This window comes from Macaca thibetana, chromosome 1 (genome assembly GCF_024542745.1).
Source record: "Macaca thibetana thibetana isolate TM-01 chromosome 1, ASM2454274v1, whole genome shotgun sequence".
NCBI classification, from domain to species: Eukaryota; Metazoa; Chordata; class Mammalia; order Primates; family Cercopithecidae; genus Macaca; species Macaca thibetana.
The window spans coordinates 140,271,257-140,297,035 of record NC_065578.1 but is presented as its reverse complement, the minus strand read 5'-3'; the positions used below and the strand labels follow the sequence as shown (position 1 = coordinate 140,297,035).

Sequence of the window (25,779 nt, the reverse complement as noted above, 5' to 3'; positions counted from 1 at the left end):
AGGTGTGAAACTGAGATAGAGGCAGTGGGGGTGGACAAGAGACTTTGCAATTTTAAACAGGGTGTGGCCAGAGAGAACCTCACTGAGGATATTTGAACAAAGACTTGAAGGAGGTGAGGAAGTGACCCAAACAGATAATGGGGGAAAAAGTGTCCCAGAAAAAAAAATACAAGAGCCCTAAGGCAGAACTACGTTTCAGGAAATAGCAAGGAATGTGGGAGCACTTACTCTTTTCATACTTCTATAATTGCAACACCCAGTTACTCCAAAATCTTCCATTGGATTCTCAGTGCTTTGAGGGCAGAAATCAAATTTTATTCATCTTTGTATCCCCAACCCTTACTTGTTGAGTAATGAAATTGTTTAAGCTACAGTATTACTACTGTAGTAATAATACAGATATGTACTATCATACTATCTGAGATAGTATGATAATACAGATATGTACCATCTCTCCCCCTACATCCCTCCCATAAAGCAGCTCCTGTATGTTGTATGGCTATAAAAAGACTGCTGCCTACCCAGTTAGAAATCCCAATTATCCTAGACTCTTCCTCCTTCTACACCCTCGATATCCAGTCAATAACTAAATCCTGTCAATTCTTGTTTACATCATTATAGTGGCCCTCAATTCATGTCTTTTGCTGCAGCCTTTCCTCCCAGGTATTTCAAATGAAAAAGATAATTTGCATTCATTTCTGGATATATTAAGTAATTTTAAACTCTTGACCTCATTTTATATGTAGCCTACATGTTTACAGAATTAAGCCAATCATTACATGTCTTCATTGAAATTTGACCCTGGCAGGTTTTATAATTTGAGGACTGCTAGAATCATGAAGTTCAGTGGTTAGTACCGAGGTCCAACAATGGATTTGCACGTGCCTATCACCCTCACCTTCATGTTCCTAGAAATTCACACTAAACAGCTTGCATTTTCAATTTTCCTTTGTAATTTCAATTGGACATGGTATTCTTCACTTTCCATTGTGAAGTCAGCCGCCCAGTGTCAACAGCTGCTAGGTCTCACATCACAAGTAAGATATGGCTTTCTATTTCAAGCTATGCAATATTAGTTAATATACAGAATGGGTATACACAGGTGCTTACTGTCTAATTGGCTGCAGTATGGAAGGGTGTGTGCTCCGGTAATAAAGAAAATCTTATAATTTGTCTAATTCACTTACAGAATTACTCTCAGTGCATCTTAAGCGCTCTGTAGTAGAAATAGGATTTGGATTTTCTTCTTTAAATCCCAGATTTCAGTGGTATCAGCTTGTGACCTGAGTAATCTGTTTAACCTGAGCTTCAGTTTTCCTCATTTCGTAAAATGAGAATAATTATATTCTCACTGGGTTATTGCAAGAGCAAATGAAATCATGTGAAAGTGCAAAACAAATGCTACTAGTTGTTACACATCACAAAATGGCCCAGGGCACGGGTTTTTGTCGGAGCTTTTTGAAACTACAGGCAATTCAAAGTCAGTACCTACAGATTTAAATTACCTTAATAGATAAAAACAACTATTGTGGGGACAGGCTAAGAGTTTAGATCTTCCAAGTACGAAGCGTTTATTCTTTCCAGAAATCATTGTGTGTCAGGGGCGGAGAGGGGGTGGTGGGGAAGGCCGGGTTATTCTACTCATACATGGTTTAATACTCAGTGAAATCTCAAACAATAACTTGCTTTAAACAAAGAATAATTAATGGCGAGTTTGCAAACAATAGCATTTTGGCAGACAGTTCTTAAGTTCAGAAAAATGTGCAAAAACCTAAGCAAGGTTTTATGTGTATATAAATCTTGTCTTTTATTTTTTAAGACATCCCTGAAGTTTTCTGCGGAAACCAGAAAGGGCAAGAAATTGGTCTTAGGTTGCTCAAGGAAACTGGTACTCACTTGTACCCTGCGGCTATACATTATATACAGGAAAAGGAGGAGGGATCCAAGGAGGGAGTGGTGCTCCAGTGCGTGGTCCATTAATTCACATTTTGCTCTCTTCTGTTCACATCCTGCGCGGACTCCACCCAAGGCAACCGAGCGAGGGGGTGGGTGGGACTCAGAGCCTACCAAATAACAGTCCCAGAAACCGAAACGAAATCGAGGTGGAATTCTGAAAACACGGCTCACCAGAAAGAGGGGTGGAGAAGGAGCGCGAGAGGAGACCCTTCTTTTGGCAGAAGAGGTATCCCTGGCCCTCGCTGCTTCCTGGGGAACCCCCTCCCCTCAATCGCAACCAGTTCCCTCCTTTCCTACACATGGAAGGAGGAAGACACACACAGAGCAAGGCCACTCATTCTTGGAACGTGGGCGGAGAACACACAAGTATTCCTCAGAGAATTTCAAAGGGAAATCGAGGAAGGGCAACCTGGGAGAGGAGGAGGAAAGGAAACTGACTGCCAAGTGGTGGACCCGTGAGACCGTGGAAAGGAACTAAGTAGATAGCCTACTAGGGCCGGCGCCCCAAGAAAGAAGGGCTACCTGTTGAATGGAACTGTCCCTGCGGAGGCGGAGGGGGAAGAAGGCGAGTCACCCCAGAAAGCGGAGCCCTTGTCCCCAGAGCAGCCTCGCTGGGGCTGGTGGCGAGGGATCTCAGCCTCAGTGCCTGCGGGGCCCCACCCTGAGAAGCCTTGGCTGGCAGATACAGTGATGAGAGACACCGACAGAAACAAGGGAGAGGCGCACGACTGGAGCCGGTCTGGCCCGCTCCCGCGGTTAGTCACTCACATCTGATACTCGTCTATCGCCTCCACCAGCTGGCCCCAGGAGTCGAAGTCGGCGCCTCTCCTAAAACTGGCGCCCCAGCGCTGCAGCAGACTCCGGGTCACCTCCGACATGGCCGGTCCCCACCCCGTCCCCTCCCGCCCCTACCCCAGCACGGCCGGGTTCTAGGGCGCCATCCTCCCCGGGCCTGGCCCCGACATTAACAGGGCCAGGAGGAACCGCTACGGCCACCACCGCCACCCGCCGAGGAGCCGCCCAAGCCCATTTGCCGCCACAGCCAAACTTTGCGGCTCCAAAAGCGACCGCCCCGCCGAGACCCCGCCCCCGAGGCCCCGCCCCGCGTTAGGTTGAGGCCGCCCCACTCCGCCGAGGGCCGCCATAGCTATTGCGGCATCCTCCCTCCGCTCCGCAGGCAGGGACAACTCTTCTCTTCCTGTCTGGGATAAAGACCATAGCTCAAAAGGAAAACCGAGGGAGGAGAAGTTAGAAAGAGCTGATGAACGGAGCGTTTTGAGGGGACTGTGACGCCGCGGCAATCCCCGCCCTGGAACTGCGCGCACTACCGCCTCGGTAGCTGTCATGGCCGCCGGGCCACGTGACTCCGACTTGGCGCCGGCCTCGCTTTTCGTCACTCTGGTTTTGTAGGCTCGGTTCTCCGACTCCCTCTTTTTCCTCGCTGTGGACTCCGATATTGCCATTCTTCCCTTAGAAGAACTGCTGTACCGACTCTGAGAAATTTGGTAAGTATGTCAGAGGATGGGTGTTTCTCAGTAATACCCGCTGTTTCTCCGGAGTCTCAAGCAATAGGGTCACCCCCTTTTACATTAGTCTCCATAGACCCCTGGACAGCGGACCGAAAGTCTCCTTCTAATGCCTTGAAACAAACGACAGAAAGAAAATCCATATTGGTTCCCACAAATCAGTAGCATTAACAGCTAGATCCGCTGAATCCCCTTGCCCCGCATCTCCATCGGTCTTTGGAGAGCTTATAATACAAGCTAAACTGGGGTTCGTTCGGCCGTTGTCTGGCCACCTCTCCCGGGTTGACAGTATCGGCTTTCCACAAAAATGCCTGTTTGGAAAGAGGGGAACTCAAGTGTTGGCGCGTGCGCACGGTCGCCGCCCGCCGCCTCGAACGCTACTGGGCAGGGGAGGAAGAGGCTGGGTGGTAAACAGGAAGTGGGCCCTCAGAGCTCGGGGGCGGCGCTCAGGTAGGTTACTCCGGGGACTCGGGGCCTTTGGAGTGGGGATCCCTTGTCAGGAACGGGAGTCCTCTTGTGGAAGTGTGTTAGCTTACAGCTTCGATCCGAATGTTGTATTGGTGGCTCTAAAGTCACCCTTGTCCCTGCGGGTGGGTGTGTCCTTCTTCTATCCCACCCTAGGAACTCCCGAAAACTGAAGAGCGCCGGGTCGCAGAAGGGGAGAAGATGGGGCAGAAACTTACCCTCTTCTCTCCTGAAGTAAAGATACGCAAAACTTCAGACTTTTTCATCCAGGAAGTAGGAGGCCGCATTAAAAGAAGTATTTGTGGAAGATTTCGCAGCATCAAGTGCTGAGTGTGATACTAGCTCAAAGTTTATTTGTAGGCACGTAGATGCTGTATTAGGCTATCGGAATTTATATGGAAGATGTGTAGATGATGGTATTTTCTGAAATAGCTCGTTAAATGTTTCGAGTCCTAAATAAACCTGCTCAGTTTTTCCTTGGGTACACACTGCGTTCTCTATTCGTTAAATATGTGGTGCTCCTCAAAACAGGCTTTGTCATGAATAAATAAATAGCATAAAGGAAGCACTTAATGTAGGCATTTCGTACACTGTGCAGCCAACATTATTTTCTAATAATAGGAAAAGTCGATTGTCAGGCTTGTACAGTGCCTTCAAATTAAGTAAACCTTACCAAAATTTCTTTGTTGCTTCCTGGAAGCTAATTGCCATGTTTAGGTCTTCGCCTTGGCTTTCTCGGTAAAATCTGCTGCACTACCTACTCGAGGACATTTAGACAAGACATGCTGCTTTTTTGTTTTTTTCTTTTTTTTTTTTTTTTTTGAGATGGAGTCTCACTCTGTCGCCCAGGCTGGAGTGCAGTGGCGCGATCTCAGCTCACTGCAAGCTCCGCCTCCTGGGTTCACGCCATTCTCCTGCCTCAGCCTCCTGAGTAGCTGGTACTACAGGCGCCTGCCACCACGCCCGGCAAATTTTTTTTGTACTCTTAGTAGAGATGGGGTTGCACCGTGTTAGCCAGGATGGCCTCGATCTCCTGACCTTGTGTGATCCTCCTGCCTCGGCCTCCCTAAGTGCTGGGATTACAGGCGTGAGCCACCGCTCATTTATTTTTTAAGTAGAGGGTATGGAACTTCAATTTTTTTTTTTGAGTTGGCATCTCACTTAGGTAGTTTTTTTTTTTTTTTAATTTTTCCTTTTTTGAGACAGGATCTTGCCCTGTCGCCCAGGCTAGAGTGCCATGGGGAGATCAGGGCTCACTGCAGCCTACATCTCCTGGACTCAAGGGATCCTCCCCCCTCAGTCTCCCCAGTAGCTGGAACCACAGGCGTGGCTACGATGCCCGGCTGATTTTTGTAGAGACGGGGTCTCAACAAGTTGCCCAGGCTGGTCCCAAATTCCTGAGCTCAAGTGATCCAGCCACCTCGGCCTTCCAAAATGCTGAGATTACAGGCGTGAGCCACCACACCCAGCCCAGTGTTTCCATTTTATAATAGAATTTATTGGTCAAGTATTGTATTACATTTTTATTTTAAGAATATTCTTTAGATATTTTTTGGAAAGTACATTTTATTGTAGAACACATGTTATAACCAATCCACTATTGTCAGCAATATGTCGGAAATACAGCAATTAACTTGAAACTTATTACAAGTAGCCTTAGCAATATAATCAGGGTTACCATTTGAACCCGTTTTGGAAATTACATTCATCTGGTCCTGTGCCCTTTTTACTTGCAGTTGTCCAACCAAAATCTAGTACTTTGCTATTCAGAAGTGTGTGGGGACCAGCAGCATCAGCATTTCAGGTCCTGCCCCAGGTTAATGACTTAGAGCCTGCATTTGACAAAACCACCCACCCCCAGGTGATTTTTATGTATGTTAGAGTTTAAACATTACTGCTCCTATATAGGTATGTTAAGATTGAAGTTATTGTGGGCAGATTTTCAAATGCTGTTCTTTTTTTTATAGGCCTGGTTTGAACATAGACCATCATAAATAGACAAAACATACCTGAGGCCGGGCGCGGTGGCTCACGCCTGTAATCCCAGCACTTTGGGAGGCCGAGGCGGGTGGATCACTTGAGGTCAAGAGTTTCATTCCAGTCTGGCCAATATGGTGAAACCCCGTCTCTACTAAAAATACAAAATTAGCCAGGCTAATTTTTGAATTAGATTTTTATACTGTTGAAATAAATTTTTATACTATTTACCTTGTTTATTAAATATTTTATATTTAATTTTTGTACATTTTTTACTTTTTTGTCTGTAGAAAACATCCGGAGAAAATGACCCATTGGTTTCATAGGAACCCATTAAAAGCCACAGCTCCTGTGTCTTTTAATTACTATGGTGTAGTCACTGGCCCTTCTGCTTCAAAAATATGCAAGTAAGTTTATTGATTAAACCACTCTTAGATGCAAGGTACTTTTTTTGGTTCCATGGGCAATACAAAAATATGTAACACACTGTTTCTAACTTTAAGTTCGTTATAAATTTATAAATGACATGTAAACAGTTAAATCATAGATTATTTAAACTTTGGTAGTCTTCTAGCCCTGGATCCTTAATTTTAGATCAGTAAATGAGTCCCAGAGAGGCTAAAGCAATCATAGTAAAACAGTTAATCTGTGTATTACAACAGTACAAGAGACTACACAAAGTAGTGTTTGAAAATTTTTATTTTTTATTTTTGTTTTTATTTTTTGAGATGGAGTTTCACTCTTTTCATCCAGGCTGGAGTGCAATGGCTTAATCTTGGCTCACTGCAACATCTGCCTCCTGGCAGAGGTTCAAGCAATTCAAGCAATTCTCCTGCCTCAGCCTCCCAAGTAGCTGGGATTAGAGGCACCCGCCACCACGCCCTGCTAATTTTTCTACTTTTAGTAGAGACGGGTTTTCACCATGTTGGCCAGTCTGATCTCAAACTCCTGACCTCAAGTGATCCACCCGCCTCGGCCTCCCAAAGTTCTGGGATTATAGGCGTGAGCCACCATGCCCAGCTGTATAGGGACATTTTAAATTGGCCACATATTAAACTTCTTGACTTCAGAGTAGGGAGAGATCCCTATGACCTGAAATGCCTTCAAAGTGTTCACATAGGAAAAAGTACTTGTGATAGGCCTTAAATGAATTGTATGGCTTAGATCAAGAGTTGACAAACTGTCCTATGGATTTGGATCATTGCTTGTTTTTATTGGAACACAACCAGCCCCACATTTATTGACATACTGTGTATGGTTGCCTCTGGCTGTTTTCCTCTACAACACCAGAATTTAATAGTTCCAATGGATACCTTATTACCAGAAAAGCCTGAAATGTTTACTATTTGGTGCTTTCCAAAAAAATATTTGGGTATTCTTGATTTAGATTGTCAGAGGGGAAAGGAGAAGGTTATTTCTGTCAGGAATACCTTTGTGCTAGTGATAGTGAGTAGAGCAGTTTGGCTGAAATGAAAGTGATAAATGCAAAAGATGTGTTGAAGGATGAGTCAATGGACCTGATTGACTAATTTGCCTTGGGAGGCTGAAAAGGATTCAGTCTATATGAGATACAGAACCTAAATGATTAAGACATTGGTGGTACCAATAAAGGAAAATCTGAAGACTTGCCGCTTTTATGGGAAGAAGTGATTACAACAAAAGATAGGATAATCGGCTTATTAATCTAAACCAATGGTCCTCAAACTTTTTTTGAAAGCTGCATAGTATTTATTTTAGGCCTTGTGGTCCACATGCAGTCACTATTGCATATTATTCTTTGTTCATTTTTACAAGCCTTTTAAAAATGTGAAAACTATTCTTAATTTGAGGACTGAACAAAAATAAGCTGTGGAGTATACAAAAACTGGTTACAGTTTGTAGTTTGTCAACCTCTGACAAACTGACTCCTGGAGGCAAGTCCCAGCTTAGCTGTTTTATCTGTACCATTGGGCAAGTCCCTTAACTTCTTTGGGCCTAATTCCTAAATTAAATATATCTGAGGTACATTTTCTCAAATTCTGTAATTTAAGATGAATCGAACTTTACTAGTTGAGCTGTAGGTGATGATCAAGCATCAATATGGAAATGCTAGCAAACTATTGAGTGCAGAATAGGCTTTAAGGATTCAAATTTCTGCCTAGTCCAGGAATTGAATCACTTTCCAGCTTCTAGAGATATACCTCAAACAATGATTAATTCATAAGATAGCCAGTCACATTTTCAGTCAGCTGTTTGTAATTGGCAATACATACATACACTTCTTGGAATAAGCCTCCTTAGAGTTAGTACCAATGAATAAGTACTACATCTAGACCATTCAGGATTAAGTCTGTGCTCTCTTCTAAACACCACTGCTACCTTAATCTAAATCTCAAAAGAAAATATTTGAAAAGTTAGTATTCTTCCACTCAACAAGTAATTTTGAATATGTGCTTTATCCTAGGCACCTACCCAATTCTGGATATACAGCCTCTACTCTGTTGATGCTTACCATTTAAATTTAGTCTTTCTTTAATGGTTTACACATATTTCAAGGGTCTTTGGTCATATCCATGTATTGTAATTTCGGAAGCCTCACTAAGCTAATTGCCTTCTGAATTCGATTTGGAACTGAAATAGAACCAAGTGAAAGCTAACGATGGAGAGCTAGGAATTGATATAGTTGAAGCTATACTAATCGATGAGATCTCAAAAGAGAGAAAACCAGAAAGCCAAAGACTGAACATTTCTGGAGTTGGGAATGAAAAGGAGACACAGAAAAAAATATAAAAGGAACTTTAAAATGATAAGGGGAACACCTGGAAAATTTGGTGTTATTGGAATCAAAGGAGAAATAATTTCAAGAAGGAAAAAGTGGATCTACAACATTTATTGCTGTAGAGAAGTAAAGGAGAATATAGATTAGGGAGCAGTTTTAAAACAACTAATGGCCACATGTTTTGCATATTCTTGATGTATATATTGAATTATACGTCAAGAATATGTAATTATATATAATGTAATTTTATTTTTTAAATATTTTTATGCAGTGTATTTTCACATTTTTGTGTTTTATGTCAGATTTAGAAACTTTAAGGAGATATTAAAATGATATACAGATAAATTTTCATTTTTCAGGAAACTTATTGTGAACTGCTTAGTTTTTTATTCATTCTTCTTTCCCCACATCTTAAATGCATGCATTTGTTTGTTTTTTAATGAAAACTTGCTATACATTTTTATTATGTAATTGAATTTAGTATTTGCCTCTTTAATTGGTCTGAGTTTATTTTCGTACAACTTTTAAAACAGTTATTAGAAATTTTTTCTCTAGATTTAGTTCTAATTAAATTCATTTCTGTGTATTTGGTAATCCCTTAGAGGAGGTGGGCATGTGCATGCATGTGTGCGTTTTAAAGCTTTTACATTGAAACCTGGTGTGTGTGTGTGTGTGTGTGTGTGTGTGTGTGTGTGTGTGTGTGTGTGTTTTAAAGCTTTTACACTGAAACCTGGAAACCACTTTTATGTGAGATTGATTGCAGTACAGCTAACTTTACTGTCTTTTTCTCTCTCTTATAAGTGACTTGAGGTCATCCAGGGCACGACTCCTTGAACTGTTCACTGATTTGAGCTGTAATCCAGAAATGATGAAGAATGCAGCAGATTCATATTTTTCACTTTTACAAGGTTAGTTATTCATATGAACTTGAGGTTTTTTAAAAAACTGTCTAGAAGTTTACATTTAATTCTTTGACTTTTCAAATTTGATTAGTTTACTCTTCCAGACTATATTCTTTGGAAAAGGGCAAGAAGTTTCATTCAGACACCTGGAAAAGTAATCTGAAAATTTTTCCAAACAGAACACTCAATATTTCTTCTAAAACTAAAATGTCTTGTACTTTCTGTAGGTTTCATAAATTCTTTAGATGAATCTACCCAAGAAAGCAAGTTACGATATATTCAAAATTTCAAGTGGACTGATACATTACAAGGACAGGTTCCAAGGTAAGCAACACTAAGGTAGTACTAAATTGGAGCCAGTTTTTGTAACTGTGTAGCCAGTGGTTAACTCATAGTCTCTGTATTTGGAGAAGAAAAATACAGGTCTGCATTTTCTCTTACCAGGAAATTAATTAAAAGAATTTGAGCTCAATCCTAGTACATAGTAAGTAAAAATATAATTTGTTTCTCCCAAACAAATCTATTTTTGAGGTAATCAATACAAATGTCAACTATAGTTGAACAGCCTTGACCTTTAATAACACACAAAGGATGATTTGAGGATTTGGAACCCAAACTGTATGTGCCTACATTCAAGCTGAGCAGAATTTAAGTTTTTCCCTTACTTTTCTTTTGCTGATGGATACGTCATGTGTCTTGCATTAGTCTTTCTCTGTCTCATTCTTTCTCTCCAACTCTATACTCTTGATTCACAGGATGTGTTTTCTTCCTTGTCTCTCTTCCCTATTTCTACTCTTTTTAAAAACTTCTCTTCAGAGCTTATCACTCACTTGAAACTATTTCTAATAGGTTTAATTATAACAGGAAATAGATCATAAAGATGTTAATTTTTTACTTACCTACTGTTTTTCAACACCATTTTGTTGTTTAAATGCCCATATATTTTAATCTCAATTTGCTTTAGAATTACTATTTTATAAAAACAGAAAGGAAGGAGTGGAGGTTGATGAAAGACTAGAGCAGGCTATACATTACAGTGGAAAGAGTATGAACACTGGGTTTGTACATAGTTAGATGCAAGTCCAGGTTTTCTACTGCATGAACATCTGCTTCTTCAACTGTATCTTGGGGCTACAGATACAGTATTTTGTGAGAAGCAAAATAAGAAAATTTTTGTTAAGTGACTGATAACAGTACTAGGCTTATAAGACATTCATTAAATAAGACATTCATTAAATGTTCATTTCCTTTCTTCCTTCCTTGGGAATATTTTATGTAGAATTCATAATATTCTGGGATACTCAGATTTTCTAAGACCTTGTTTTCTGTTTTTTAATGTGACCCATTTGTTTTTAATCCAAAATTAAGGAATTTTTTTGAATTAAGACTTTTTTAAAGAATCAAACCTCTGTCATTATTCTGACAGATTCTATAATGTGTGCATTTCATGAATTTGGCGCTTTTCCAAGCATGCCACATTTTGCTTCCGTGTAGTAGTGAGCTAAAGTCGAGTACAGTGGCTCATGCCTATAATCCCAACACTTTGGGAGGCCGTGGCAGGCAGATCACTTGAGTTCAGGAGTTCGAGACCAACCTGGCCAACGTGGTAAAACACCGTATCTACTAAAAAATACAAAAACTAGCTGTGCATGGTAGAAGGTGCCTATAATCCCAGCTACTTGGGAGGTTGAGACGGGAGAATCGCTTGAACCCAGGAGGCCAAGGTTGCAGTGAGCTGAGATGACGCCACTGCCACTGCACTCCAGCCTGGGCAACACAGTGAGAGTCCATCTCAAAAAAAAAGAAAGAAAGAAAGAAAGAAAAAAGTGAACTACTATTTAACCTTTTTTCAGTAGCGTTATGAGATCGTGAAGAATTATGTGATGAAGACTTTAATACTAAATATTCTGCACAAGTGAGACTTCTAAATTACTTTATTCTTGATTGCTACTTACTCGGTAGAAATCATGTTGTGAGTTTATCTGTTCTGAAAAATATTTTTTCCATTATAGATGCTATGACTACTACTTTTATGTGGTGTCATAGAAATGGAGTGTTTGGAAACAAGGCATGTTGACATAAATGAAGGATTATAAAGGAAGAGAGTTATTTATGAGACTTCACATAAATTAGCCAAACCGTTATATTATTTAAAGGTAAAGTTATAAATTAGACATGTCCACTAGATCTCCAGATGTAATTCATTTAATAGTTTCCATGCAGAAAAGAATAAACCATTATACTATGTGTTAAATTTTTTTCAGGAGGATAAAACTGTTTTGAGAAGTTTGTTCATAACTGTCATTTTTGGATGTTATAATCTATACTAAACGATAGTTTAGACGTTATATTTTAGTTACTACATATAACACTTTTTTTTTTTTTTTTTCATTTAAAAAGTTGCCATATCTCCATTTCTCTTAAGACAGGGGCAACAAGTAACTAAAAAATAAAAACTAGAGCGATAATTCTGGTTTCTTCTTCTTTTTGGGCAGCTTTTCTGTATCTTAGTATTACATGTGTAAAATAAGAATATTCTGCTTTCTTCATCAGTTGAGATAAATGAGATCATGTGTAAAAAATTTTCAGGTTCTTCTAAGAACAGTAGTGAATATATATTATGAATATCTTATTTGCTTGATATGCTTTTGCCATCTTTATTTCATACTTAGAATCTGAAGCAAACAAACAAGGTATAAAATATACTTGTGTTCAGGACCTTTTTCTGGAATACTGATTGGCTAAGCATTCAGAATCTTACACTGTTTGCCTTCAGCTTTCTTTTTGCCCTTTTCCTTCATTTCTTGTTTACATACCATCTGCTTCAATCAAGCTCATTGGGTCACTTCTATCTGAAAAATTTTTATACTCCTCTTGTGCTTTGATGGCATTGTTTCCTTAGCTGGGATGTCCTTTTGCTTCCCTTCTAGTCGTCTTTCCAGGGACAGTTCAGATTTTATATATACCATTAAACCTTCTTAATTATTCTAGCCTGAAACAATCTTCTGAATTTGATTTTTCTAAAATGTTGTATAAGAGCCACACCTTTGAGAATCGACTGAGTACTTGTTAAAAATACAGATTCTAAGCCCCATCTCAGGCTTTCTGATAAGGCCCAGAAATCTGTATTTTAAAAAGCTACTCTATGTACAGTAAACTTTGGGAACTCCTATTCCCATGCTTATTATTAAGTACATAGTACCTTCTGGACCATTATACTTAGGCATTTGTAGTTAATTACCTGTATGTCTTATCTCCCCATCTGTATGAAACACAGCCATTTTCCTCATACATACCAGTTAGCATATACTTCTTTGTACTTTTGAGTCGTTTGTCCAATAGGCTTCATGGTGTGATGTCTTGATAATTGACAGAACCTAATGATCCGTGTTTATAATTCCAGTGCCCAGCAGGATGCTGTTTTTGAATTAATTTCCATGGGATTTAATGTAGCTTTATGGTATACCAAATATGCTTCAAGACTGGCTGGAAAAGAAAAGTAAGTTAAAAGGAGAGAATTGTGTACATCTGTGTTATTTTTCAAGTATATGGTGCTTCATTATTTTAAAAATCTATTTTAAAAAGTACCACTTTGGACATGTGAAGGATTGCCTTGTAATGTTAGTATTTTGAGTGTCAGAATTATGGCACCTAGTGTTAAGAGGTAAAATAAATTTTAATAGTCTTGTCATATGGAAGGTCTTGCTAAGTAAGACCCCAAATCTAGAAACCATAAAGTAAAAGCATGACTATTTAACTACATCAAAGGACCATAAACAAAGTTAAAAAACAAATGTCAAGATTGGTCAAAAACATTGCAATTCATATGATACATTGTTTTTATAACGTATACTCTTATAAATCAGCAAAGGAAAGACCGTCAAATCAATTGAAAAACAAAGGACATGAACAGGCAATTCACAGAAAACAAATACAGAAGGCTAATAGTATGTGAAAAGATGTTTTGAAGGATTAAAGAATTATAAAAGGTGATACAATTTTTATAATAGCAATAGTTGATACAGCAATAGGAAACTCAATTTATGGTTCATCCATACATGGAAACAATATGCAACCACTTGAAAATGATGTCAAATTGTATGTGCTGTTGTAAAATTATCTCTTAAAGTAAAGTAGGTGATTAAAATAAGAGCAATGATTATAGCTACCATTGTATATCTATGTGTTTCTTAAGCATATATATGTGTTAAGTATGTAATATTTTGTCTTAAAAATTATGTACAAATGTCTGTAAGGAAAAATAAGAAGGCTTTGTCCGGATTTTATTTTGTTTTGTTTTTTTGTAGAGGTTAGGTCTCACTGTGTTTCCTGGGCTGGTCTCAAACTCCTGGCTTCAGGTGATTCTCCTGCCTTGGCTTCCCAAAGTACTGGGATTACAGGCATGATCCACCATGTCTGCCTGCAGATTTTACCCCTAGTTAGCGTCTCTCTTTTTTCATTTGTAGTGTTTTCTTTTTGGAGACATACTGATAGACTTTTGCCATCTTAATGTTACCTTTATGTCGTATACTTGTTTTTCATTTGTAGTGTCTTCATTTTGGAGACATATTGATAGACTTTGCCATCTTAATGTTACCTTTATGTCATATACTTGTTTTCAAGACCTTTTTGTGGAATACTGATTGGCTTGGCATTCAAAATCCTTTACAGTTGTTACGAGTTTTCTATAAATGTACATTTCATGTGTATTTGTTCCTTTTCTAGGTGTCAAAATTAATTTTTTTTTGGTGGGGGGTGGATGGAGTGTTGCTCTGTCACCAGACCAGGCTGGAGTGCAGTGGCACAATCTCGGCTCACTGCAACTGCCGCCTCCTGGGTTCAAGTGATTCTCGTGCCTCAGCCTCCCAAGTAGCTGGGATTATAGGTGCCTGCCACCATACCCAGCTAATTTTGGTATTTTTAGTAGAGACAGGGTTTTGCCATGTTGGCCAGAATGGTCTCAAACTTCTGGCCTCAAGCAGTCTGCCTGTCTCAGCATCCCAAAGTGCTAGGATTACAGGCGTGAGCTACCCTGCCTGGCCTCAAAATCAGATTTTTTTAAAAGGAAGAAAATTAGCAGTGAGAAACATAAATGACTACTTTGGATATATAATAATGTATTGGTTGTTGTGTTTTAATACCAGAAATGGAATTCATCCTCTAACTAATGTAACCCCTATCTTTAAGTATAACAGAAGATGAAGCAAAAGAAGTTCATCGAAGCCTAAAGATTGCAGCTGGGATTTTTAAACATTTAAAGGTAAAACAAACAAACAAAAACCATTATTTGTTCTTAATGCTTTAGTTCTTGAGTAATTTTTCTTTTTGGGGGATATGGGGAAAGAATTGTTTCATTATACTAAAAAAGGTACTATGTGTTCTGTTTACCTTATGTTAAGTATGTTACTGATGAGTGCAGCCAGTTACTAAATATTAAATGTCTCCATTTTTGTTTTAAAATCACCAGTGACTTTTATAATTAGAAAACTAAAGTTTTAGTGCTCTGCTTATTTTTCTGTGTCCTTGAAAACATAGGAGAAAAGAAAGCAGAAGTATTGATGGTTCTTACCTACCTCATTACTCTCCACAGAAGTTACCAGGATTAGTCCTGATTCTGCAAAACTGAACTTCTGATTGTATTCTCTGTATCTCACTAAAAACATTAGAGGGACAATCAGTGCACTCTAATTATATTAAATTGCCAGGAGATGTGATGGGAATTAGGAGAAAGAATATCGTGTTTTTTAAGCAATGTCCCCCCAGTTCATTCTAATTAAATCACTTTATTGAAGGCCTCCTAGAGGCCAGTGTTGAGTTTTTTCATGTTAAAATAAGATGCTTTTTATAGTGATTAGAAAACTCTGATCCTGAGTTAGATGTAGAATTGTAGTGGTTTTTTTTTTTCTCTTTGAGACAGAGTCTTACACTGTTGCCCGGGCTGGAGTGCAGTGACGCGATCTTGGTTCAGTGCAATCTCTGCCTCCTGGTTCAAGCAATTCTCTTGCCTCGGCCTCCTGAGTAGCTGGGATTATAGGTGCCCGCCACCACGCCTAGCTAAGTTTTTGTATTTTTTAGTAGAGACAGGATTTCACCATGTTGGCCATGCTGGTCTCAAACTCCTGACCTTGTGATTCGCCCACCTCAGCCTCCCAAAGTGCTGAGATTACAGGCATGAGCCACCACACCCAGCCTCTTTATATCTTTAATTATTAATGTGAATGAACATTTCAGGCTATCCCGCAAAAGGAATTTTGGTTACTATTTCAGTTAATGTTTTTCAAGATGATAGTGTGACTTGGGTATCTCAGCAATCTATCATGACTTAAATTTTGCTCTTGAATTTCTTGTTCTTATAAAAGCTGTTTTAGTACACAGGAACTTTTATTCTTTATAAGCTCACTGTTGTTAAGTTTTTATAGTTTTTGTTTATACCCCGAATTTCTGCTAAGCATCCAAATTGAATGTCTTGTAACTTTCATTTTCTTCATCTCTAACAACTGGATTAAAATGAAATCTGGCTGCTTTATTTTTTGTCTTTTTTGTCGTTGTTCTCAGGAAAGTCATACCCCAAAACTCATTACACCTGCAGAAAAAGGAAGAGATTTAGAGTCACGACTCATAGAAGCATACGTTATTCAATGTCAGGCTGAAGCTCAAGAAGGTATCCTAAATATTGTAAGATTTTTTTAAATGAAAGTCTATATTGTCATTTAATTCCTCTTTAAAAATCAGACGTTGGGCACTGTGGCTTATGCATGTAGTCCCAGCACTTTGGGAGGTCAAGGTGGGCAGATCACTTGAGCCCAGGAGTTCAAGACCAGCCTGGGCAATGTGGCAAAACCCCAGCTCTACAGAAAATACAAAAATTAGCTGGGCATCGTGGCACATGCATGTAGTCCCAGCTTCGCATGAGGCTGAGATGGGAAGGATGGCTTGAGCCTGGGAGGTCAAAGCTGTAGTAAGGCAAGACCATGCCACTGCACTTCACCCTGGGCAACAGTATGAGACCCTGTTTCAAAAAAATTAATTAATAAATAAAAATCAGAATTAACTAGAATCAGGTTTTAGATTTTGAGAAATTTTTGAATGAGGAATAAGTTTACCTTTAGCATTTGCCTTCACTCTTAGTTAGCAGGAAAAGGCCCTACAGTTTAATGGCTCTTTTTAAGAGGATTTTGATTTCTCGTTATTTCTGACAGTACAACATTAATTCTTTAATTCGTCTTTTCTCTCTCTCCTGTGCTCATTCTTTTTTCTCTTTCACTCTTTGGCTTACCTTAAAGTCTTCACCTTTCAATGGCAAGTAATAATGACACTCAGCGTGAAACAGTTAAGAAACTTTGTAGGCTTTTGTTTTTCTTTATTTCAAACTCTAGTGTTCCTCTGAAGATGGCTGGGCTGGTGGCTCACGCCTGTAATCCCAGCAGTTTGGGAGGCCGAGGCAGGAGAATTGCTTGAGCCCAGGAGTTTGAGACCAGCCTGGGCAGTATGGCAAGACCTCCATCTCTACAAAAAGTTATTTAAAAAATTAGCCAGTTGGCTGGGCGTGGTGGTGGCTCACGCCTGTAATCTCAGTGTTTTGGGTGGCCTAGGCAGGCGGATCACCTGAGGTTGGGAGTTCAAGACCAGCCTGACCAACATGGAGAAACCCTGTCTCTACTAAAAAATACAAAATTAGCTGGGCATGGTGGCGTATGCCTGCAGTCCCAGCTACACGGGAGGCTGAGGCAGGAGAATCGCTTGAACCTGGGGGGTGGAGGTTGCGGTGAGCCGAGATCACGCCATTGCACTCTAGTCTGGTCAACAAGAGTAAAAGTCCATCTCAAAAAAAAAGAAAAAGAAATTAGCCAGGTGCCATGGCATGCACCTGTAATCTCAGCCACTTGGAAGACTGAGGCAGAAGGATCACTTGAGCCCAAGAGTTTGAGGCTGCAGTAAGCCATGATCAAGCCACTGTGCTCCAACTTGGGTGACAGCAAGACCCTGTCTTGAAAAAAAGAATTTGCTGTTAGGTCATGCTGTTTTGTAGTAGTGATTCTCTGTGATTAGCTAGTAATTCACTGATGATTTATTTAAAGAAATAGCATCAGAACCAACAAGCTCAGTGTTTTTTGTTTGTTAATGTTTGCATTTTCTATAACTTTGCATGTTAAAACGTTTAACAAACTGTATTAAAATCCCAGAGAGATTGTCAGACTCTTTTGCTATTATAATTGAATTTAGGATGAATAGAGTGAACTTAATTATAGATTCACTTTATTGTGTTTGGTTACAGTAACAATTGCTCGAGCAATTGAACTAAAACATGCTCCTGGACTAATTGCTGCACTGGCGTATGAAACAGCCAATTTCTATCAAAAAGCTGGTAAGCTTCTAATTCTGTTGTTACATTTTTTAGTCTTTAGCTTTTCAGATTTATTTGATCTTGAATTAATAGGGAACAAAACAAAAGGTTTCTCAGATTCTGTCATTATTTGCAAAACTGGAGTAATACTTTATCGCATTTAAAATAGAGCTGTTCATATTTAGTATGCTGCATAACTTATAATGGAAGGGAAAACCAGTGATGTCTAATAAAATTATACAGCTTTTTTGGCTTAAAAATTTGTTTTGGTCTTTATAACAATCTTATAGTTACTATGCTTTAGACAAGAATCTGAAATCCAGAGAGTTAACATGACCCGTAATTTAACTGCTAGAAAGTGGGAGATTGGGCATAGAACACAGCTACTGTGATAAGCCTATTACTCTTCATTTACTTATTTAGGAAACATGCATGTGTTTTTATTTATGGGATAGTTACTGTTTTTGTTCCTAAGGAGAGGTAAATAGAAAAGATTTGCAGTTTAGGGAAGAAGAACATGTCACCCCATTATTAAATCCTGAAGTAAGACACCACAGCAGTGAATTAGGAACCTTAACAAGCTGGGCATGCTAGAGAAGGACTCTAGAAGAAGATGCTTTAGTCTTATTGTGAAGTGTAAATAAAAATCTTATGTTCCCTAGGAAGCTTTAGAGTTTGGGTGCAGAATTCTATAGTAAGTACAGACATAAGAAAGAACTTAGCACATTCTGGAAACTTCAGACAGTTGCTCTTACCTGAAACACAGGATGAGTGGTAGGAGAAAGTTTGAAAAAGTATGCTTGCTTGGGAATCAAACATTGGTTTGTAAGCCTTTGACCTTTCATTCTGTAGACACTTGGGATCTGTTAGAATACTAAAAGGCTGACTTGATTGGATTTGAATTTAAGGAAGGTCCCTATAGTTGCAGTATTAGAGATAGGCTTGCTCCATGAAGGAGTAATAGGCTAACTTAACTTAGCACTTAAGAAATTCTTCAAGTTTATGAAGGAAATGATGAAAGCTTTGGCAAATACAGCAAAGTAGCAAATAGGAAAAAATAGATTTGAGAGATGTTTGGTAGAAGGATATGTGAGTGAATATGTGTGTGTTTTATATAAAATTCAGTGATGGGGTGGAGAGGAGAGTATCCTATTTCTGACTTGAGTGACTAGTCTACTATTTGCTTTGCTATATTATATACGTTTTTTAAATTAGCTAATATAACGGTATAAACAGTATTCACTTTGAAGTTCTTGGTCACAATCTGTTTTTATCATTATCTTTAACTTAAAGTTGTATTAACCATCAAATCAAAGAGCTGCTATAGTATTTAATCAATCATGTGTAACTGAAAGTATAGATTTGAGAAAATCAAGTGAAGGTGTTTTTTAAAAAAAAAATTAAATTATTGAGTTTTAGACTCGAATGGCATTCTTTCTGCTTTTATCATCAGAACACATGAACTAAAAGTCTTCTAGTGAATCAGGATGAAATTATATTTTGCTTTTTAAAATGTAACTTTAGATCATACTTTATCCAGTTTGGAGCCTGCATATTCTGCCAAATGGAGAAAATATCTTCACTTGAAGATGTGTTTCTACACAGCTTATGTAAGTATTCATAATGCTAAAAACAATGTAAATTATTGTTTCTCCAGTCCTTGGAGTGCCAGGTCTCTCATCTCACCAGAGTCTTTCATTAGCATTTTACAAATAATGGACAGCTAACTCTCAGTAAATGTTCACTGAGAGTCAGTGCAACCATTGTGAACTAAAGTGGGTGGAAAGAGATGATGTAGGATTGTAGAAGTGGATTATAGCAATAGAATTATTGTTTGATTCAAAACCCACTTTCAGCATACTTAATGAAATTCTTTCCATTGTTTCATTCTGTGCGTTGAGAAACATATTTACTAATTCTAATATTAAGGCATACCACACAATATATCACCTAGCTTAGTGAAGAACCATCAATAAACATCATTTTGGAAGTTACATATCAGTCTGTTACACACACCGAACTTAATTGTTTTGTTAATTAGAGTATCATATGAGAGATCATCGAAACCTTTTTCAGGTCTGAGTAGATAATATTTCTTATGCCTCCTTCTTCCTCTGCATTAGCACAGTTTCCTCCTTTATCTACTATTTCCTAATTTTAAATACAGATTTCGGCAGATAACTTTTGCTCAGTACATGGTTAGAAGGCTGTTTTGGCTTAAGACTTGACATATTTCCACCTTTTCTATGAACAAAGGTTGGAGAAGAGCTTACTCAAGTAAAGAAATGTAAGGGATTGCATTGATACTTAAGTGTGTGAAGGTACTAATTTATCTGATAGATACGTAAAACAGTAATAGGGGAAAGCATCTTGAAGGGAGAGAATGAATAAAAATTTGTTTATTTCATCAGGCCTACTGTTACCATGGTGAGACCTTATTGGCTAGTGATAAGTGCGGTGAAGCAATCAGGTCTCTCCAAGAAGCAGAAAAATGTGAGTATTCCTGCCAGAATATTAACTCCCCTTTAAAAAACAAATGACTTTATCACAAAAGGGAATATGTGCTTAAAGAGATTTTGGCTGCGTTCATGAAAGGGAAATGGGAATGGGTGACGTAATTGGAGAAAAGAAAAAATTTTTCAAAAACCTAGAACCGTAGAAAATCCACAGCTTCTACTTACAGTATTATTATTGGTATTGCTATTATATTAGGTAAAGAGCAGTAAATGTCTTACCACCTCCACTTTAAAGCCTTATAGGGATAAATGGGCCATGTTAATTATAATCAAAAGACTTTATATCTCTTTCACATGCAGTGTATGCAAAGGCAGAAGCACTGTGTAAAGAATATGGAGAAACCAAAGGACCTGGACCAACAGTCAAACCTTCGGGACATCTATTCTTTCGGAAACTTGGAAACCTTGTGAAGAACACCTTAGAAAAATGTCAGAGAGAAAATGGATTTATGTGAGTACAGCTTAATATTATTTTGGTAATATTAATATTATTGATATTGATTTATAATTAAAATACTAATATTTTAGTAATACCATTTTTGTTAGTCTCTATTCCCAAAAGTTTTATGCTGAATAGCACTTATGGGCTAGGCGTGGTGGCTCACAACTGTAATCCCAGCACTCTGGGAGGCCAAGGTGGGTGAATCCCTTGAGCCCAGAAGTTTGACACCAGCCTGGGCAACTTGGCAAAACCTGTCTTTACAGAAAATACAAATAAATTAGCTGGGCATGGTGGCACACGTCTGTAATCCAAGCTACTCAGGAGGATGAGGTGGGAGAATCATCTGAGGCTGGGAAGTCAAGGCTGCACTGAGCCATTATTGAGTCATGGCACTCCTGCCTGGGCAAGAGTGAGGCACTGTCTCAAATATATATAGTGTTTACATTTCACATTAATTTTCTCTTTAAATTGGTGATAAAGTTCAATTGTGTAGGGCCTTTTATTCTACTTAGGAGGATAATATATAAAAGCAGACTTTAAAATTAAAACATGAGTTGTTAACATAGAGTTCACTTCATTAGGACACTCACAGTATCCTGATTTTCTCTGAACTCTGTTTCCCTGCCGTTCTTCCTCCATATGTTTTAAATATATCTTCTCAACCTCCTTTGCATATTCATCTCACTGTGGTTTCAGCTACCTATAAAGAAGGAAAATAAATTTTCTCTCCAGTTTTTCTTGTTTTTTTTTTTTTCAAGAGGTTTTCCATTATTAAATCAGTGCTGTTCAAACTGTAGATCACCATCTGTGTAGGTGGGTAGACTCAATCTCATTCCTGCTTTTATCTTCTTACACTCTTCCCCTTATATTCTTCATCTAGTCATACTGAGCTTTTCACTTCCTTAAACATGCCTAGTTCATCTTTAATCACTTCCTTTGGAAGTCACTGAACTTAATTCTGGGTTAATTCCCCTTGTCTGCATTCTCATGGCACTCTACATACATGGTAGCTCCAATTGCATTGCATTGTAATTGACAAAATTTCTTGACTTTTTCGCTTTCCTACATGAGGCAGAAAAACCTCTTATCCATCATTAAATTGTCATTGTCCCAAACAGGACCTTGAACATACTAGGCACTCAAATAATGAACAAATGAATGAATTGCTATTTAAATTACTTTTTGCAGTTACTTTCAAAAAATTCCAACAGAAGCCCCACAGCTGGAACTCAAAGCAAATTATGGTCTCGTAGAGCCTGTACCTTTCGAATTTCCTCCTACAAGCGCTCAGTGGACACCAGAAACATTGGCTGCATTTGATCTCACCAAAAGACCCAAGGATGACAGTGTATGAGATTTTTTTTTTCTCTCTCTCATTCACAGAAGTTTAAAGGAAAATTCAGAGTTCGCATTTTGATATTTTTCTCTAAATAGATACATATCTTTGTCTAAATGTTAAGTTAGCTAGTTATAGTGCTTAGTGTAATCTGTGGTAGAACACTCTCAGAGATAAGACCTCTAAGCCTTAAATGTCTTCTGATTTTCTACATAATGACATTCTTTTCAACACATTATCTTGCCTCTTTACAACTTGTCAGTGCCTCCTTTAAGAAGAATGTGGGAGAAAAGATCATCCATGTTTGTATTGCTGTGGCAATACTCTGTTTTAGCAAATTGCAGAGTGTTTGAAGATTTGGCCTAATTTCAGTATTCTGTGAATCCAGGGGCAAAATAAGAATGCTTTTATTTATTGGTATCTAAGTACATCTTGGTGTTCTAAATCAAATGGTAAATTAAGTGGAAATTTTGAGGTCTAACTACCAAAAGACTAGGGATCTGTGACAAATGAACAGGAATTATTTTACAGCCATTGCTCTTTTCTTGAGATTGAGTTGTATTTATATAATTTCCTTTCCATATTAAAATTTATTCCTTAAAATAACTATATTCTGTTCAGCTATAAAATAATGCCCTAAGAGACAGCCTATTACTGTCATAAGTTATGTCTAAGCTTTAGGGTTCTACATGTATAGATAGTTCACTTAGAAAAGAGCGTGGAGTAGGAGTACCAGTATTTTGATTTTTGCCTACCTAACTAGGTTTTCATCTCTACTGAAATGTTGTTTTCTGATTATATCTTAAAATGAATTGGTCTATAGTTTCTGGAAATAGCTTTGTCAGTATCCGTGTTATATAATTTAATATAGCATCTTTTAAAAGTCTGAAGTGGAAAAGATTTGGTGTTTGTTTTCTCAATCTTAGTTTATGTACTTAAACTGTGGTTTTTTCTCCCTAGACTAAACCCAAACCAGAAGAAGAAGTGAAACCCGTGAAAGAACCAGATATCAAACCTCAAAAGGACACTGGGTGCTACATCTCCTAAAATACTCCTGAAATACAGTTTGCACTTAGAATTTCTCTAACAGGAGATAAGATAAACCACAGAATTTCAGTTCTTATTTCTCAAAATGATTTCTCTGAAGCTTGTAGAATAACTATTACATTCAGAGGGTTATCTGCCTTCAGCTTACTTGTTCTTGATTTTTAATACAGTGGAGATGTTTCTTGCTTTGTTTTCAGCCTCTCCTTTTTAATCAGGACAACATTTGAAAGATTTTATTGTGCCTCTAAAGGGTATATTTGGGGGTTGGGTCTTTTTATTAAACTCTGGATAGTAATAAGTTTCAGGTCAATATAGGCCCAAATCATGTGGTTTCAGGTATGTTTTTCTTTTTCTTTTTTTTTGTTTTTTTGAGGCGGAGTCTCCCTTTGTTGCCCAGGCTGGAGTGCAGGGGCACGATCTTGGCTTACTGCAACCCTCCGCCTCCTGGATTCAAGTGATTCTCCTGCCTCAGCCTCCCTAGTAGCTGGGATTACAGGCACGTACCACCACACCCAGATAATTTTTGTATTTTTAGTAGAGACGTGATTTCACCATGTTGTCCAGGCTAGTCTCGAACTCCTGACCTCAGCTGATCTGCCCACCTTGGCCTCCCAAAGTGCTGGGATTACAGGCGTGAGCCACTGCGCCTGGCCTCAGATATGTTTTTCTATCTACACAAAAAAATTTATTTTCCTTCCTCTTACTTGATATCAGAATAATGACAGGAATCAGTTTTTAACAGAGATAGTTTTTCCATTTCTCCATTGTGTTAATCAGAGCACAGACTTACATCCTCAGTCATTTATCTTTTCTGGTGGGGGATAAAAAGTCACTTAAAGATGAGAAAATTATCACACCAAATCCTTTACATATGTTAGAATCAATAATTTACTAAAAAACCAGTTTTTATAGGTATGTTGGGACCTTATCCAAGAACTTATCCCTGTTCCAGTAGCCCTGTGCTTCATTCAGTATCAGTAACCCTGCAATGATTTTTACAAATATCTTTTCTAGTGGGTTTTTTACTTAGAGGACAGAACTTTGTAATAGCTCTTAATGTTTATATATGAGAAGACAGAATGGAAAATGTTTTTTGAAGTCAAATATTGCATGATGTAAAGAAAAAACTTAAATGAGTAGGTTGTCCTGAATTACACTGGTAACTCTACTTCTTTATTAAAGAAGTTATAGTAAGATGCCTTTGTTACCTGATTTCAGTGTATATTGTTTTTATGTGGTTTTCTGATAATGTCCTATCAGAATTGTATTGGTTTAGGCCAAAGGCCATAGCAAAAACAGAGAACAAATACAGATACAATATGATCTTAAAAATAGATTGTAACATTTTAAACAATTAGTTTAGTAATTTGGGAAATAGTGGATGCATAATACTTTAACAGAAGTCACACATCTGTAGGTTTATCTTTTGATTATTCTCCTGGGTCATTAGATAATTTTTCTATTATAAGTGACAGATTGATTCACTTAATATAAATAATACAAGTAGCATACACTAAAAGCTTACTGTGTGCCAGATACTGTGCTGGACACTTACATAGATAAGCTATTGAATCCACAAAGCAGCCCTGTGAGAAATAAATAAAATCTGCATAAAGTGTTGAAATAGGAATACGCATTTCATTATGAAAAATGAGTAATTATGCCAATCTGAATCAATATAGCATTCAAATAAGTGATGACTTAAATCATATATCATAGTTTACACTCCTTAAAAAAAGGTACATAAATTCAGTGAGGTTTTTTCCTTAACATATAGAAATACTAAATACTGCTTGCAACATAGTATTAATATTTGAAGCTGTAGTTTCCGGATTAAGTGGAGTAATAACTAAACAGGCATTTAATTTTATTTCAGTATCTATGGAAAAAATACTTCATTACATCTCACTCTATTTTATGTTGTCTTTATTACAGAATCACTTGTCTGTTTGTTGTGTGCCACTTACTGACAAAACTTTAAACAGTACTTGATGCCAGCTCTTTACTCTCTGGCTGTGGGACCTATTTCTCTTAGGTACTTGTGCTTATTAATCTACTTACTAAATTGTCACATTGACAATTTTGGGAATGATACTACCATATCTGAAATGGAAAATGTAATATGCTTAGTACTTCTGTAAAATATAGCAATACTGGTATTACTTTACATCAGTAGGCATCTTTGACGTGAGCAGATAAATATTTTGTTGACTCAGCAAAGGTAACACTTTGTGACTAAAATATCCCATTATATATAATGTTTTTTGAAATGTTTGAAATTTGGGGAAATTATCACATATCTAGAAGTTGCATGAAGGTTATAGAGAGATGTAACTATTTGTTAACTATTACATGGATTTCATACTTGGCAGTGACAACTAACGTTACTTCAGCTAAAAGTGTATAATGGGTTATCTTTTTATTTATGAAAATAAAAGTAATTTTACTTACAATTTCATTGAGATCTTTCATTTTCGACAAATATTTTTATACTTACTAAGCCAGTAACA

At 38.0% G+C, this 25,779-nt stretch overlaps 2 protein-coding genes across 4 annotated transcripts in view; one reads left to right on the top strand and one right to left on the bottom strand.

Annotated features, from left to right (window-relative positions):
* The window catches only part of AIDA (axin interactor, dorsalization associated), a 42,610-nt gene extending 39,760 nt beyond the window's left edge, over positions 1 to 2,850 (bottom strand). The window contains exon 1 of the mRNA XM_050761400.1: positions 2,725 to 2,850. Within this exon, the coding sequence (XP_050617357.1) occupies positions 2,725 to 2,834 (110 nt within the window). The 5' untranslated portion in view covers positions 2,835 to 2,850. The remainder of the gene's footprint in view (positions 1 to 2,724) is intronic.
* Positions 2,851 to 3,365: 515 nt separating this feature from the next.
* BROX (BRO1 domain and CAAX motif containing) lies at positions 3,366 to 25,722 on the top strand. 3 transcript variants are annotated; one of them, XM_050761202.1, is made up of 13 exons: positions 3,838 to 3,932; positions 6,215 to 6,331; positions 9,484 to 9,590; positions 9,812 to 9,908; positions 12,988 to 13,083; positions 14,772 to 14,844; positions 16,140 to 16,245; positions 17,860 to 17,949; positions 19,453 to 19,538; positions 20,340 to 20,421; positions 20,745 to 20,895; positions 22,075 to 22,234; positions 23,183 to 25,722. In XM_050761202.1, the coding sequence occupies exons 2-13, from the start codon at positions 6,231 to 6,233 to the stop codon at positions 23,267 to 23,269; spliced, it is 1,236 nt and encodes a 411-aa protein (XP_050617159.1). In that variant the 5' UTR covers positions 3,838 to 3,932; positions 6,215 to 6,230; the 3' UTR covers positions 23,270 to 25,722. The 3 variants fall into 3 exon arrangements, with proteins under 3 accessions (XP_050617176.1, XP_050617159.1, XP_050617168.1); XM_050761219.1 differs by lacking the exons at positions 3,838 to 3,932; positions 6,215 to 6,331 and adding an exon at positions 3,366 to 3,461; XM_050761211.1 differs by lacking the exon at positions 6,215 to 6,331 and having other exon boundaries at positions 3,890 to 3,932.
* Positions 25,723 to 25,779: the final 57 nt, after the last annotated feature.